We start from the raw sequence: 16,878 nt of genomic DNA, 5'->3' as shown, positions 1-16,878 counted from the left end.
ACTGAAACCTTCCTCAGAAGATCAGTCAATCTTAACACATCTGATGCTCACGCTAAAAAATAATACCACGAAAACACAACAAGTGAAACAAAAGCATACCATACCTGTTTTAGTTTATTCTATTTTATTTTTAAGTTAAGAACACTTTTTTATATTTTTCTTTAATTTGTTTGTTTGCTTTGCAGGTGTTTCAGACATTACTGAGGACCTAACATATCTTTAGGTTTCACCCACTGGTCAAACTGGTCTGATGTGAGGAATCCCAACTTTATAGCAGCTTCTTTTAACGTTGTCCCTTCTTTGTGTGCAGTTTTGGCAATCTTAGCTGCTTTATCATATCCTGTAGCAAACAAAAAGAAACATTTAAGCCATTTTCAGTTTCAGAAGACTTTTTTAGAGATGAGAAAATTCCTAAGAATTAATCTGCTAGGTATTGCTACTACCACTTAACTCAATTTGCAGTAAGTATGCACTAAATGTATTATACAAACTCCTTACTTAAAGTGGTCTTGATATAGGTCTTAAAGTTAGACTGCATAAAAGTTTCATCTAACTTTCTCCTATTTGGGTGTTTCACTTTTTGTTATTTTTTGTTATTCTTAGAAGCCCAATCAGGACCACAGGTACAAAGAAATCTCTCCATTTCTTTTCTGTTCAGAATTATTTCTTTAATACACTGTTACAGTACTGCAAAAGCAAGACATATCTTTATCACCGATAATAGTAAAATTGGTGATTTTAAAGGAAAATAACTTCTGTCTGTCCCAGAAATTGGTTTCCTAACACACTGATACTATAAATAATGAGTGAGAAACGTTACTGAAAAGTAGGTAAGTGTAATGTTTTGAGAAGTTACTGAGCTTTAAACCTACCTATATGTGGATTAAGTGCTGTTACCAACATCAGAGATTCACTCATTAGTTTGTTGATCCTATCTGTATTGGCTTGGATTCCAACGACACAGTTGTCGGTGAAAGAAACACAAACATCTCCAAGAAGTCTTGCGGAGTTTAAAACATTCTTAATCTAAAATAATAATAATAATAAACAGAAAAATACCAATTATTGCATTAGTATATTAGTAGCTACACAATTAGGCACAGTTGTTCTTAAGTGGTGTCCCTCTTTCCCTCAAAATTTACTACTTTAATTTGCAGTAAAGCAGTACATAAAATAATGCATCCTGGTCCTTCTGCAGGCTAAGCTCAATTACTCCCATTTAAAGTAACTTTCTGAGAATCATTTATGAGATTAACTCATCAGTAAGAGATGAACTCTTGCCTAGAGACCACAGTATGTAAAGATGTCTTGTTGCAACCACAAATACCAAGTGAAAAATGAATGAAGGTGTTTAATTCACAGTCATTCCTTCACCACCAGGTACCAATAAGAAAACATCTTACAATATTAAGTACAACAATGTCTGGCATTAGCTGCTTTGATAATCCATAACACACTTTTTTTTTCCTTTTTGTTTTATTTGTCTATCAGAATTTGTGTTCTGCTAGTTACATCTCTTAGCTGCTTAATATGATTTTTTTGGAGGGTGTGGGGCAGGGTGCAGTAGCTTCCAAACCAGATGCTGTATGCTTTCAGATGGGGGAAAAATATTTCAGTAATTTCTAATATAATATAATTTAAAAGTGATATCAGCCAGTATAGGTAGTGTAGAAGAATAACATATGGCATGATGCTTCCTTTGTGCCTCTTATCTCCAACGAAGACAGAAACTCTACAGCTTTTCTATTATTTCTGTTGAATATTGGCATCTTTTCCACAAGTCACCTTCATTCTTTTTAAAACTATCATCCCTACCTCAGCAATATTACTTTATCTTACACAAAGTTCTCCACAATCTTCTCTTTTATTTTTTGTTCTACTGATTCTCCTGTTTCCTTTTTCTTGTGTTTAATAATAATTAAAAAAAAAGTAAAAAAACCAAGTAGATACTCCAAGGAAGAAAATAAAAACAAAAAATATGACTTGGTTTGTAAACATCCAAATTTCAGTACCAAGTGATATGCGGCACTCAATTAATTTGACATTTTTGTACTTAAATTCAGAGAAACAGCAGTATGAGCAAACATTTTTAAGATAAAAGCTTAACAGCATAAGGTAGCTTCATGTAAAAAGACTGCTTCTGTCCTGTCAGAGGACATTACCATATAATTACCATACAAAAGAATGACATTTTTTTCACGTTTTGTCAGATTCTCCAGTGCTTGTACTGACCAAATATTCACTGAGCTTTTCCCTAGCTATCTGACTGTACAAATGATGTCATCAGAAGCCCTAAATATTTTACAACTTTATGAACTTACCATCATGGGCTTGAAAACATTCAGCTCAAAGTGCCCATTGCTACCTCCTACAGTAACAGCAACATGGTTTCCCATAACCTGGGCTGCCACCATGGTAACCGCTTCACACTGGGTAGGATTCACTTTTCCTGGTTGTGAAAGGAAGAGGAAAACATTACTGAAGACTAAGGAAATCAATCAATCAGTCGTTCCCTCATTTACCAAATCACATTCAAGAGAAGATATTGTGTAGGAAGTAACATTTTACTCCTTTGGATCTGTTCACCACAGAAAAGAAACAAAAATTTCCATAAATTATATTAACTATACTACTCTACTATTATTTATTCCCCGTTCTCTGCAAAATGTAAAACCTTTAGTTATATTCTCTTCTCCTGAAAGAAAAATTTGCAGAATACAAAGTTTTAAAGAAGGCCACTCCCAACAGGCTGCTTTAGCCACCTGCTGAGCTTTTGAGAGCAGGATCAGATGGGCATGAACTAAGTAGCTGGTAACTACTACAGTCCTTAATAACCAAGATTGTCTTTACTCAGCAGGTCAACTGTGTGGTAAATCATTGTCAAACCTCAGTTAACTTATGAAAAGAACAACTAGCTTGTTAAAATTATTTTGTAACAAAATTAATAAGCTAACTTTATTTGGCCAAAAAGAAAAATGAATACATACAGGTATTACTCTCCTTCACATGCTTGCCAACACACAGTTTTGCTAGCAAGTATTTTCATGAATGCAAATTTTGGTAAAATATGACAGAAGAAAAACTGGCAGAAGTGTTCAGTCACAGATTTACTGACATTAAAGAGTTAGTAGTCCGAAACAAAAGAGGTAGAAAATTTTCCTCTGCATGTTTTCTCCATACCTGGCATGATACTGCTTCCTGGTTCATTTTCAGGCAGGATGAGTTCTCCTAGTCCAGAGCGTGGTCCAGATCCCAGGAAACGAATATCATTAGCTATTTTCATCAGACTACATGCCACTGTGTTCATAGCTCCACTGAGTTCAACTAGAGCATCGTGAGCTGCAAGAGCTTCAAATTTATTGGGAGCAGTGACAAAGGGCAAGCCTACAGGGACAGTGGGAAATAGGAAACCTATTAGGCACTTATGTGGAGACATAAACCAGATAACCAAAGGCACAGTTAGCTTAACAAAATTATGTTAGTAACATGAAGTTCATCTCTCTTCTATAGACCTTTTCTCAAAGATCTGTTTCTTAAACTGATTCAGTTCAATGCAAAAGTCACTAAAATAGAGAAGAATGTGAAATTTAAGCATCAACCCAAATTTGAGGAGCAAAATTATGGATTTCAAGTTTCCATGCATACTAACCAACACAGCAATTTGCTTTGCACTTCAGTACTTAATAAATTTCAGTAAACTCTTGCAGGTTAGCCCAAATGTGTCCATATTCCCTTAATTCCTGTTAGACACTTTAAGGTCTCCATTTCAAAGATGCTTTCTCTCAGTTATAGAAATAGGGGTTTTTGCAGCACAGCCATTAAGACAAATGAGAAGTAATCTCAATGGAATTAGCTACTTAAAGGATGCATCAAGCATTAGCACTGGAAGGGAACAACAAGCCAGATGGAACACGCAAAAGCTCATTAAGACTTAGGATGCCTAAAACTGCTGGCAACATCAAAAGCACAGGAGCACTGAAAGCAACAGCTCTAGTTATGTTAGTTAAATCTGCAGTTGGAACATAGGTTCTGTAATCAAAAACATTTCTTCATTCTGCCCTGCAAGTAAATTCTCAGCAAAATTTTATCAGTGGTGGTGGACATCAAGTACAGATGCTGAATGTGGGTTCAACTTCTGCCCCACAGAATTACTGGTCTGAGCTTATTTTACTAATTCAAACAATAAGAGTAGCATAATCTCAGTTCCTAGAGAAAGTGCAAATTCCTACCATGTTTTGCAGTTCCTGCCAAACACTGGCTCCTGTACTACTTGTATACACTTCTATTATTCATTCATTATTCTATAATGTAGATCTATTAATACAAAAATACTGCTCATAAACAGTCACAGTGATTTTAAGTGAAGTACATACACATTCATTTTGGGGACATTTTTAAAACTGTGACATAGAGGAACTGGTCTACAGATCAGGAAACTCAGTGGCTCTGTAGGTTAGAATCTATAAAGATAGTATCAGAAACCAGACAGCTAACTTCAGCTCCTTTACATGAAAGAAATCAGTGTTTTTTGGGATGTTTGTTGTTTCCTTCCCCCCTTTTTTTGTGGCAAGTAATTAAGATTAATAGAGTCAGAGAAGCAGAGACCAGAACAGAAGTATGGCTGGGCTATTAAGATAAGTCTGAAACACTGTATGTCTCCAATAAGCCTTATTCATTGCAGTCACTCACTGCACTGAGTTCTATTAGAAAAATACATTGCATGAAAAACCTTAAGTATAAGGCTTACAAAACACAACATTAACAGAAGCCTTTTTACTAAAACACAATTTAAGAACTCGGAGACACACAGAAACCAAACTTTTAGTTCAGATTTAACTGTATGTGTTACATGTACTGCTTTACTGATAACTCTGAAATATCATTTCTCACCTGTCAGTTCAGCCACTTTAGCAGCAACTTTCTCAGCAAAGCCAATTCTTGTGTTTAATCCTGTACCAACTGCAGTCCCACCAGCTGCCAGCTGATACACTCTTGGCAGGGTTGACTCAATCCTAGCCACGCCGTATTTGATTTGTTGCACATAGCCACTAAATTCCTTTGAAAGAATGAAGCACAAAAAGATAAACAGAGTAAAAAAAGTAGAATTATTTGGAATTTTAACAGTACTCATTTACTGAAAGCATTGAACTTCACCAAGATGCTAAAAGACGTTTTCATTAAGAGGGAAAATTTACATACATTAGCAGACTGCTCACACAGCATTGGCAACCTACACATAAAGGCAACCTACATACGTAAAAATGTGTACTACAATGCATCTTTCTCTTGCCTTGTATCTTATTTATGTACTTTGTAAAATCCAAATCTAAGGTAGATCAGACCTCAGATTGCATTAACAAAGACTCAAAGTACAATTAGACAAATGGATCCTGGACTTTGTTCACTTAATTTTAGCTAGTAAGAAGACCACCTGTGTGTTCATGGGAAAAAAAGACACACAAATGTTACAGAGATTTTTTTATCAGTTCAGTTAAAATTAATATCTTACCAAGTAAGTCAACCTAAGCCATTCCTGACAATACAATAACAACAATTTCTCACATATATATGATCATGTATCATACAGACTTTTATTCTGAATACTTTTTGTCTGAGTTTCCTCGAGTATATTTACAACTTTTCTAAAAAAAAAAGAACAAAACCTGTGTATTTTTACTTCTTACCTGTCCAAGCGTAAGTGGAACAGCATCTTGTGTATGAGTGCGTCCTATCTTTATGATTTGAGAAAACTCTTTGGATTTTGCTTCGAGTGCATTCTGTAGCTTCTTCAGTCCAGGTAACAACACCTCATTGACTTCCTGGGCAGCTGCGATATGCATTGCTGTTGGGAAAGTGTCATTTGAACTCTGTGAAGGAATTTTCAGAAACTTATTTACAGGGTTTTCTCACCATAGTACCTGTAAGAATTACATGTATGGCTTTATTCTTTTTATTTTATGAAGAAGTTGAGGACACAGTAAGCAACTTAGCAGTGTTCCACAAGCCACTCTGAAGAAATCATCAAATCTTCTGAACTCCAATCAAGCATCTTATTAATAAAATCTACTTCTTATAACTATACTCCCAAGAACTAAATAATACCACAGGACAAGAGAACTACTGAGTAGTTACAAAAAATAGATAAGAAATGGATTTGGGGGGTCAAAGAAACTATAGCTGACTTCAAAAGGCCAAAACACTGATTTTGTAATGGTAATTTCATAGTCCCCAGGATACTGAGTAAGCACAAAAGATCAGAGATAGACTCAACCTGGTGGCTCAAGCCTCAGCTAATCTGAAGAAAATTTTAAGAGTAAAATATAATAAACATGTCTACTTAGATGTGGGTAAAAAAAATATGAAATGGCTCTTTTGCCTGCCAATTACAGGAACTCAGCCACTTTGTTACTCTTTCTGCATGCTTTATGTAATGTATTTGGGAGATAACAGCTACACAGATACAACATCTAGAAACTGGATCTATATTTAACTTTTTTTATGACTGCCAGCAGTAGTGTTTGTTACCAGGCCACTTCTGCCTGCTACATCATGTATGAATTCATCTGTCATAAATGAGCTGAGAGTTTTTAATCTAAAAAGCTCATACTGACACTGACCAACTTTTCAAAGTTCCTTTAATCTGAAAAACCTGAAACTTGGAAAACTGTTCCTAAAACTGTAAACACAACTATTTTCTCCCTCTCTGTCTCTCTCTCTTTCTATATATATATATATATATATATATATATATATATATATATATATATATATCTCCCATATTTTATATAGATTATTTTTGTATACATTTAAACAGTAGCTATAGGACAACTCACAATTCAAAAAAATTAAAAGCAGTATGATACGAGGATAATGACCTGACTTTTATTAACATGATCATTTGGATGTACAGGGATTTTGCTCCCCAGTTTGCCTCCCAGTATCTCAATGGCTCTATTGCTGATGACTTCATTGACATTCATGTTGGTTTGAGTTCCAGATCCAGTTTGCCACACCACCAGTGGGAAGTGATCATTTAATTTTCCTGCAGCTACCTGTAATGGAAAAACAGAGAAGATATGTTCTAACAGAAAAAAAAAAAGAAAAAAGCAGCATAAAATTGAGGATCTTGTAGTTATGATTCAAAGAGCTTTTCATTATATTTATAAATACACAGATTATTAGATAACAGGAAGATTTACACTACAGTAATTACGATGAGAGTTCAGTGTTGTTTAGAATAAATATTAAAAGGGCAAAAAATGTTTGCTGTACTTTTTGAAGATGCTGAATTCTAAAACACAGAGAAAAAAATAATTTAAATTTCTTTCTACTACAGTAACGGAAATAAAAGATTAAAACGAGGTCTTTTAGGTCATATCTTCTCTTTCCTAAAAATGGCAGATGATTTTATAAATAAAAAATATTTTTGGACCTATCACATTTTACAGCAATTCAGATTCTAATCTCCCTGGGTGAGAACAAGAGTAATAAGTGCTGGTTCTCCCTTCCATAGTTATTTCTTCCGGTTAATAACATCTCCCAGGGAAGGAAGATGTCTGAAGTAGTTTCTAAATCAGTACTTCAGGATACTGATTCAGAGCTGTGTCTCCTTGAATCATGATCATTTTCTAGATGTCATCTCATGACTGTTTATCTGGTTACAAACATCACATCAACACTGCTGCACTGCTTTCTCCTAGAAAATAAGCTCAAGAGATGCACAGTTTCATAATGGATACTGATATCAACTACATAACAATTTGAATTTGAGGCATTCAGAATGTCATTCATGGTAAAAAATGATCCTCCAGAAGAGGCACTTTTGCCAAAAGTCAGCTGTCATGCACATGCAGCACATGGTATTTGAAAAACTGGACTCTAAATTTTCTCCAGAAATAAACTTCACATAAGGAAGATCATTACATCAACAAAAGGAGTTGACAGATGGTTGCCACTATTAGGGATCTTTTGTCTCAAAAGGCATGTTTTCCTAGGCATAAACAGCTTAAAATTGAGAGGTGCCTAAAAAGGAATCATGAGCATCCTTGATAAACCTGAACTATACTTGAATATATTACATACAAATGGAGCATATAAACAAGTGAATCACTCTGTCCTAAAAAGATTCATACATATTGACTAGCAGATTACCCATGGGAAGAAGATCCTGATCAGCTACAGATGTCTGTACCAATTGACACCTTCTGTAGATAGGCTGTGACACTTGCCATCTCAAATCAAGACAAAGCAACAAATACAAATATTCTCCTCTTTGGTCCACATTTTTTAGATATGAACCTTATCTATACTTAGAAATTTTTCTAAGGATGTAATAATTTCAAACCCTATGCTTCTAAGTATTGGCCCCGTGCATATCACCCTCAGGAAAGTTTAGAATGCAAAAGATGAGATCTGTTGTCACAACTTTGAGGTTAGATCTCCACCTCCAGATGTTCGACTTAAGACACAGTCCTCCTGGAATCATGCTTTTCAGGAGAAAGCCTTAGCAGATATTTCCTGTTTTATACAGGGGCAGAGCTCACACTTTCAAAAGCAACTCTGTTATTTGCTGTCTCTCTCTTTATTCTTTCAGGTATGTCACTGAGAAGGCACTTTAAAAAATGCAATAAAGCCTCAAACAGCTTTCAGAATTCATGAATGTAATGCAAGGAGCCTTTAGCCACCAAAACCTTTTGTCCACCTTTAACTAGGAAAGACTGGCTATATTCTGGAGTTCTCCAAAGCTTCTGGGGCTTGAGACTCGTGATACTACAGAAGGTAGAGAGAGGACATGGCTTCTGCACATAATTAAGTATTTCAAAGCTTTAGAAGAAAAAGAAAGCTCTGTAAAACAATTATCCCAGCTAAGCATCTGTTGGTTTATGCAAAGCAGCACAGGTAGTATTAACATACTTCAGTTATTTCTCATTCACATCTGTGCATTTGGGTGGCACATTAAGTGAACAAGCCACAGTTCTCTTCTCTTCCTAGGCTTTTCTGAACTGTTTATCTGATAGGAGTCATCCCAAAGACATTATGCAGGTAGTGGGTAGCCCAAACAGCAAGAAAAAATTACATTCTCTTATTTGTAACATAAATACCAAAATGCATTAGGTCATTGTGTTCTATGTCCATAAATGTAAAAGTAAAAAAAGTAAAGCAAAGTAAAAGATTTCTGAGCCTGAAAAATAAAGTTTTCTAATGATAAATGGCTTGCCCTAACAATTCAAGAAATGCAAGACAACTTCCCCAAGCCCTCAAACAGTACTCCCATGAGAAGCTAACCAAACATACAGTGACAGTTCTGGTATTTTCAGCAGTTCATTCCTACCTCATCTGCTGCCTTTACAATAGCATTAGCTATCTTTGGGTCGAGACCATAATCTTGATTTACTTCAGCTGCTGCTCTCTTCAAGATGCCAAAGGCCCTTATAACTTGAACCTGAGACACGAGAGTAAATTGAAACGTTATCTTTTTTCATGAAGAACACTTAGGAACTCACAGCACAGATTTATTTCAAAATCAGACTCTTTCTGATCTTAAACACAGCAATAGCCAACCAAGCAACCAAAAAGCAATTTAGGGCACATGATCTGTCCTTCCATTCTAAGTGACATTTATCCAAGCAGCGCAGAAAGCAATATATAACTCACCCTTTCTTTCCAAGTCCCGTTACACTGTACATATCAAAACCAACTACATGTATTGACCAGAAAAAAAAAGAACTGGATTTGTTTCTAAACAGAATTTTGAAGGCAAACTGATATATGTTTCAGTACATTCAAAATTAGAAAATGACAAAGCCCACATACACTCATGCTTTAATCACATCTACAAGCAAAAAAGCAATTTATCAGCCCTCTACACTTAAGTACCTTTAATAGTTAAATATTTCCTACACGTAAATATCTTCAATAACAAACTACATAACACCAAAATAAAAGTAATTCAAGTTATCCCATCCGTAGTCTTTGGTACTCAGAAAAAAAAAATGAAAGATTTCTATTCATCTTGGGTTTTTTTTTTTTTTAAATAACACAATAAAAAACAATACTTCAGCATGAAAATTCAATCTTCAGTGAAAATTCAAAGGTGACCATGATTAAGAAAAGGTACTCACTCATATCCAAAAACATAACTGAAGAGTAGAAATGGGTACAGGCTTGAATTACTTACTGGCATCCTTTCCGAAACACCTCCGATCTTGAAGTTCATCGTAGACCTTACAGTCTGAGCACCATAGTATTTGTCACTTGGGACCTTCAGTTCACCAAAGGTATCATATTCTATCCTAAAAGACTCTTGAGTAGACTGTGGGAAAGGAAAAATATATGTTTCAAACAATGGTAAACAGCACCTTCTTCTTGAAAGGAGAGACAACTGAGAAAAAACGTGCTAGAAGGGAAAAAAGGCTAACAAAGACACACAAGTAGTCTTAAGTACTTTTCTAATTATATCTACAAACTCTTGACATATTTCTAGTTTGAATACCTGTCTTGCTACAAGAGTCACAACTACAAATGTTATGCAGCCTAGCAGACCCACAGGTGACAGGCAGCACTTACAGAATTCTTTAGCTGCTCACTGCATGTAACACATCATCCTGCAATATTTATTTATGCGATGTTTATATAAAACAATACTTACATATCATATATATACAAAGCAGGCATTATTATCTAACAGAAGTTAATTAAGTTTAGGTGAAGTAAAAGTAAAAACCAACTGAAAAGTAAAGCAACAACAAAAAAAACCCACCATATTATTTTATGACAACATGATCCCATTCACATGCCAATTCACAGATTATGGGACTGGAGAGGAAGCAAGTAATAGCAGTTTACTCTTTCTCTCCCATACTTCTGTCAGCAAAGCCTCAATCTGCTATGAGAAAGATACTCATCCATCCTTACAGGAGAAGGTTACCTTCTTATAGTGTCTTCAGGAAGAAAAAAAGACTATATGAATTCTTAATCACAGATGGAGTAAAACAATCAGGCGATGGAATGGGCAGCCCAGAGAGGTGGTGGAGTCACTGAACCTGGAGGTATTCAAGGAACTTTTGGCCACTGTGTTGAGGAATGAGGTTTAGTGAGAGCGACTGCCTGCTTTGGCAGGGGATTGGACTCGATCTCTAGAGATCCCTTCCAACCCCTACAGTTCTGTGATTGGTGATAGGTGGTTGGTTACATTGGATGATCTTGTAGGTCTTCTCCAACCTTGGGGATTGTATGATACTATTCTAACCCCAGCTTCATAGTTGTACATACACAACAATGGGCTCTGGCCTAAAAACAACCATCAGTTGTGAGTCCCTGGGATAGTATTAAGCAACACTTGATACAATGTGGGGAAATAAGTAAATCAAATGTTAGGAACAATTAAGAAATGGAGAGATGTTATCATGGTTTGTTTACATTTTGAATACTAATTGCAGATTTGATTTTCTCAGAAATGGCTCAAAGAAAGGCAGTAAGGACGATCAAAGTACAGCTTTTATAATCCTGACTTTGTAGTTCAGAAAGCGACAACTTGGGGACTGAAGGAAAAACAAGATCAGTAAAATCACTCCTAGAATGGCAGCAGGTACTAGCTGCTCACTGTCTCTTCCAGTACAAGAAACATGAGCCACAATATTAGGGTAGGAGGAGGCAGGTTCAAGGCGAGCAGAAGGAAGCATTTCTTCACACATGGCACACTGACAAAACTATTTGCCAGCTGATATTGTGGATGCAAGAAGTCTGCAAGAGTTCAGGAAAGACAAGATAAGCACTCAAAAAATAAACAAAAACCAAACATCTGAACCGGGTTATCACACAGAGAAACCACAACCCATTAAAGTCCTTGATTTGAAAATGAGAAGTCTGTGTAAGTGAAAGAAGAAAGGATCGTATATGTTTGCATGGTTGTTACTCTTCCCTAGATGCCCACTGCAGAAGCCATACTGTTTCTCTCCTTGGTCAGTTTTACTTTCTCCTTACTTTGTGGACCATGGACTTCTTGGAGAGGAGCGCAGCTGAATTTGTGCAAAACACCTTCTCCAGCAGCAGCAACTCTCCAGTAGTCCGTCCATATCTACACCACTGCAGGTGGCAAAGTGCAGGTGGGAATATTCCAGTATTTTGCTGTCCTGAGCAGTGCTCCCAGCCAGATGGAGAGGCTCTGCCATTGGGTACATCCGTAACCATGTAGCAGAGACACCAGTCCCACCTGCTCAGGGCTCTCCTGCAGTACAGACATTGTGTGTGACCCAGAAGGAATCCCAGCCCAGCCCACAAACAGCAAGGGTTAGCTCTTGCATTGCTGTCCTTTTCCCTACAACTTGCTTTCGTCCTTCCCAAAGACAATGACCCCAGAGAAAGATGACATGGAGCAAGCAGATCTATTTGCCTTTTTTTGACAATCTTTAACCCTCTCTATTCTATTTTAATCACTTAATGTTCACATGCACACTAAAGAAAAACACATTACAGATATGTACTGGCCTACTGGTCTCTAAAATCCCTGCTTTTGGTAACTGGACACTTTGGATAAGCAGACAACGTAATGCTTTCCACAGAGATGGATAAGCAGAACCAGTTCAATCCCATGCCCAGCTCTTAATAGGGTCAGTGGTTCAATAACTGACAGTATCCACGCTAAAGCACTGTGAAGAAGTTAAATGGCCTGCAACCTTTCAGACAAAAAGAGTTAGCAGTTGCACAACTGATTCCTCACACTTACATAATTACAGTGTCAACAATGGTGAAACAAAGACAAATAAGAACCAGGAGAGACCAGCCCCCCTAATACAAATACCTTTTAACAGTGAAACACTGTTATCAAAAAAGTTACTTCCCTGGAAAATTCTACATGACACAGGACTCACATTCTCCAGTGAAACCAACAGGGTGATAAGCTGCTTCGAGCTCAGTGTCATTTGCTGATGGATAATGACAGGTAACTGAGAAGAAAGTTGTTGTATTTTTTTTTTTCATTCATATGAACTGCAGTAGTGTCTCAATCATATTAATTAATTAAACTCTATTAGCTACCTGTATTGAGTCCTCAAGAACTAGTGATGATTAGCACTGCATGTCTTAAATAAAGGCAAAAAAAAATAATTTAAAAAAAAAGTTCATAAGTTCATAAGTTCATAAGTTCATAAGGTTGGAAAGGACCTATAAGATCATCTAGTCCAACCATCCTCCTATCACTATCTCTACCCAACTACTAAACTAAGTCCTTTAGCACCTCATCTAAACGCTTCTTGAACAGCGCTAGGGATGGTGCCTCAACCACCTCCCTAGGCAGGCCATTCCAGTGCCTGACCACTCTTTCAGAAAAGAAATGCTTCCTGAGGTCTAATCTAAATCTTCCCTGGCGCAACTTGTGGCCATTCCCTCTCGTCCTGTCATTACTTATCAGGGAGAAGAGGCCTACCCCCTCCTCACCACAACCCCCCTTCAGGAAGTGGTAGAGTGTAATAAGGTCTCCTCTGAGCCTCCTCTTCTCCAGACTAAACAATCCCAGCTCCCTCAGCCGCTCCTCATAAGACTTGTGCTCCAGACCCCTCACTAGTTTTGTTGCCCTTCTCTGAACACGCTCCAGGGCCTCAATGTCCTTCTTGTAGTGAGGGGCCCAAAACTGAACACAGTACTCGAGGTGCGGCCGTACCAGAGCTGAGTACAGGGGGATGATCACCTCCCTGCTCCTGCTGGCTACACTATTTCTAATACAGGCCAGGATGCTGTTGGCCTTCTTAGCCACCTGGGCACACTGCCGGCTCATGTTGAGCCGAGCATCAACCAACACCCCCAGGTCCTTTTCCTCTGTACATTCTTCAAGCCATTCTGCCCCAAGCCTATAGCATTGCATGGGGTTATTGTGGCCAAAGTGCAGGACCCGGCACTTGGTCTTATTGAACCTCATCCCATTTTGCTCAGCCCAGCTGTTCAGCCTATCCAAATCCCTCTGAAGGGCCTCCCTACCCTCAGGCAGTTTGACACATCCTCCCAGCTTTGTGTCATCTGCAAACTTACTGAGGGTACACTCAATTCCCTCGTCTAGGTCATCAATAAAGATATTAAACAAGATGGGCCCCAAAACTGACCCTTGGGGGACACCACTCGTAACAGGACGCCAGCTGGACTTAACTCCATTAACCACTACCCTCTGGGCACGGCCCTCCAGCCAGTTCTCCACCCAGAGAAGAGTGAACCTGTCCACAACACGGGCTGCCAGTTTCCTTAGGAGAATACTGTGGGAGACCGTGTCAAAGGCCTTGCTGAAGTCCAGGTAGACTACATCAACAGCCTTTCCCTCATCTACCTGTCTGGTCACCCAGTCATAGAAGGAGATGAGGTTGGACAAGCACGACCTGCCCCTGGTGAACCCGTGCTGGCTGGGTCTGATCCCTTTATTGCCATGCACGTGTCGTGTGATCTCCCTCAATAACATCTGTTCCATAACTTTCCCTGATACCGAGGTCAGGCTGACAGGCCTGTAGTTCCCCGGGTCTTCCTTACGGCCTTTCTTGAAGATGGGAGTCACATCGGCAAGCCTCCAATCTTGTGGGACCTCTCCAGATAACCAGGAATGCTGATAGATGGCAGAAAGTGGCTCGGCAATCACCTCTGCTAGCTCCCTCAGCACCCTTGGGTGGATCCCATCTGGCCCCATGGACTTGTGGGAGTTCAGATGGAGGAGAAGATCTCTGACCGTCTCTGCTTGAAAAAGCAAACTAGACCAAGCAAATCTGTACAAATAACACACAGAAACCAATTTCTGATACTCCTCCAGGCATTAATCAGTTAACCTCCTATGCCCGTAAATGCATGTTGTTAACACAGAAGTCAACACAAATGTCTTGGGAGATTTCAGCATGACTGACTAACCTTAGCATCTTGCAGATCTGCCTGAATATTTCTCCACTCCTTAGGTGGACTTCACCCTCTTGAGTGGCTTCAAAAGCTGAAGGTCCCTGTTTCCCTACACCTAGACTGACTCTCGAGAAGATGTGCTCTGCCTCTGCCAAATCCCACACACCCATAGTCCAAAGCTTACAGGGTCAGGCAAACATAACTGTCCTTTTGCCTCATTGCAGGGTGCTGATCAGCTACGACTGATTGCACCACCACACTCGAACAGAAAACTCAAAACTGTTGAGAAACTCAAACAGAACTGCTGTCACAATGCTTCCTGCGGAAAACTATATTCTGATTTAGGGATGTAGCAACTTTTGGATGTAAGTATTCCAGTTCAAATAATCATTATTTTATAGCACATCAGAAATGGTCCTTAAAAACTGACAGAAAATGGAATTTGTGCTCAACTGCTCTCCTTTATAGTATCAACTGTACTCAATTGTACTTAACATAAATCGTTCCAAAACGTAAGTCTTGCTGTTGTGAAAATCTTTGCATACTTCAAAAAGTGTGAGCTTTGTTTTATTTCCCCTGCCTCAATTTAAATACCAGTTGGTACATTTTGGAAGTCTTCTTGGAAATAAAAGCATACAAATTTTTTCCATAAAAATTCAAGGGCGGTTTGAATCCTTGGAGGGACATTTTGCTCTAACTTTTCCTGTTATCTAATCCCAAGCAATTAATATTGCCTACATGCAGCACAGGTCACATTCCTAACCAGCAAAGATCAGAACACTGCATTTCTCATCAGACTGCTGCCTTGCCATAGGTATTGGGTCTTCAGCAAGCACACGAAGGCCACCATCTATAAAGTATATGTCACAGAACTATACAATGATTTAGGCTGGAAGGGACCTTTAAGATCACCTAGTTCTGGCCCCCTGCTATAAGCAGGGACACCTCCCTCAAGACCAGGTTGCCCAAAGCCCCATCCAGCCTGGCCCTGAATGCTTCCAGGGAGGAGGCAACCATAACCTCACTGTGCAACCTGTTCCAGTGTCTCACCACCTTCACGGTAAGGAATTTCTTCCTGATGTGTAGTCTAAATCTACCCTCTTCCAGTTGAAACCCATTTCCCCTCATCCTGTTGCTACCTGCCTTTATAAGCAGTTCCTTTCCAACTAGTTTTTACTTTTTTGTTGCCCTCTTTTTATGTTGCAATATATAAAAAAAAAGTTTGTTACTTACACATATTAATTATATTATACACCTTTTATGAGGCTCAGTACAATTCCTCTTTGCTCAGTGCAGCCCAGGCAAGCCAAAAGGGCTGGACACACATACTCTGTAAGGTTCCCTTTCAGCTTCAGAGTCCCTTATAGAATAGCATTTGCGTTCCCACACTGAACCGCACGCAACAAACCGACTCCCCTCAGATTTCAGCCCAGCAGCCAACGGGCAGACCTTAACAAATAACTTTTTGGTCTTCCCCAGGTCACAGACACGTCTCGGGTACAAGCAGAGCACCTCCCTGCCTCCCGAGCAGCACACACGGCTCTAGGGATTTTTCTAGAAGCAGCTCCGCACGCCAGAGCTCTGCCTCAGCAGCTCGCTGCCAGGCTCGGGCTCCCGCCCGCATCAAATCCCGTCCCCCGCGGTCGCTACAGATAACAGCCGGTCTGCGCAGCGCGCTGCAGGCGGGGAGCAGCAAACGCCCGGCGCCCCCGAGCAGCGCGCGGGCTGCGGAGGGTCGCCAGAGCCCGGGGGGCGGAGCCGCGGAAAGGACGGCCGGACCCGGTAGAGGTCACGGCGCTCCCGGCCCGGCCCGGTGCTCACCATGGCGGACCGCGGCGGGGCCCGGAGGGCGGCGGCTGTGCCGGGGAACGGCGGCGGCGCCAGGAGCCCCGCGGAGCGGCCGAGGCGGAGGAAGGCGCGGAGTGAGCGGTGCATGGTGACGGCGGAGGGAGAGACCGCCGGGGGCGGAGGAACGAGCGGACCGCCCCGGATGGGCGTCACGCCATCGGCACGCAG

The 16,878-nt window shown here is 39.6% G+C and overlaps 1 protein-coding gene across 1 annotated transcript; it reads right to left on the bottom strand.

Annotated features, from left to right (window-relative positions):
* Window positions 1–165: 165 nt before the first annotated feature.
* On the bottom strand, window positions 166–16,819 carry FH (fumarate hydratase). Its single transcript, XM_065753683.1, has 10 exons — window positions 16,684–16,819; window positions 10,178–10,312; window positions 9,332–9,442; window positions 6,876–7,052; window positions 5,685–5,867; window positions 4,891–5,056; window positions 3,181–3,384; window positions 2,322–2,449; window positions 873–1,026; window positions 166–340 (listed from the first exon to the last, which is right to left on the bottom strand). The coding sequence occupies exons 1-10, from the start codon at window positions 16,795–16,797 to the stop codon at window positions 198–200; spliced, it is 1,515 nt and encodes a 504-aa protein (XP_065609755.1). The 5' UTR covers window positions 16,798–16,819; the 3' UTR covers window positions 166–197.
* Between the last annotated feature and the right edge of the window lie 59 nt (window positions 16,820–16,878).

Source organism: Cyrtonyx montezumae, unplaced genomic scaffold (assembly GCF_038088225.1).
Source record: "Cyrtonyx montezumae isolate F1298 unplaced genomic scaffold, pur_monq_1.0 scaffold_8, whole genome shotgun sequence".
Classification (NCBI taxonomy): domain Eukaryota; kingdom Metazoa; phylum Chordata; class Aves; order Galliformes; family Odontophoridae; genus Cyrtonyx; species Cyrtonyx montezumae.
This window is presented reverse-complemented; position numbering and strand designations above follow the sequence as displayed.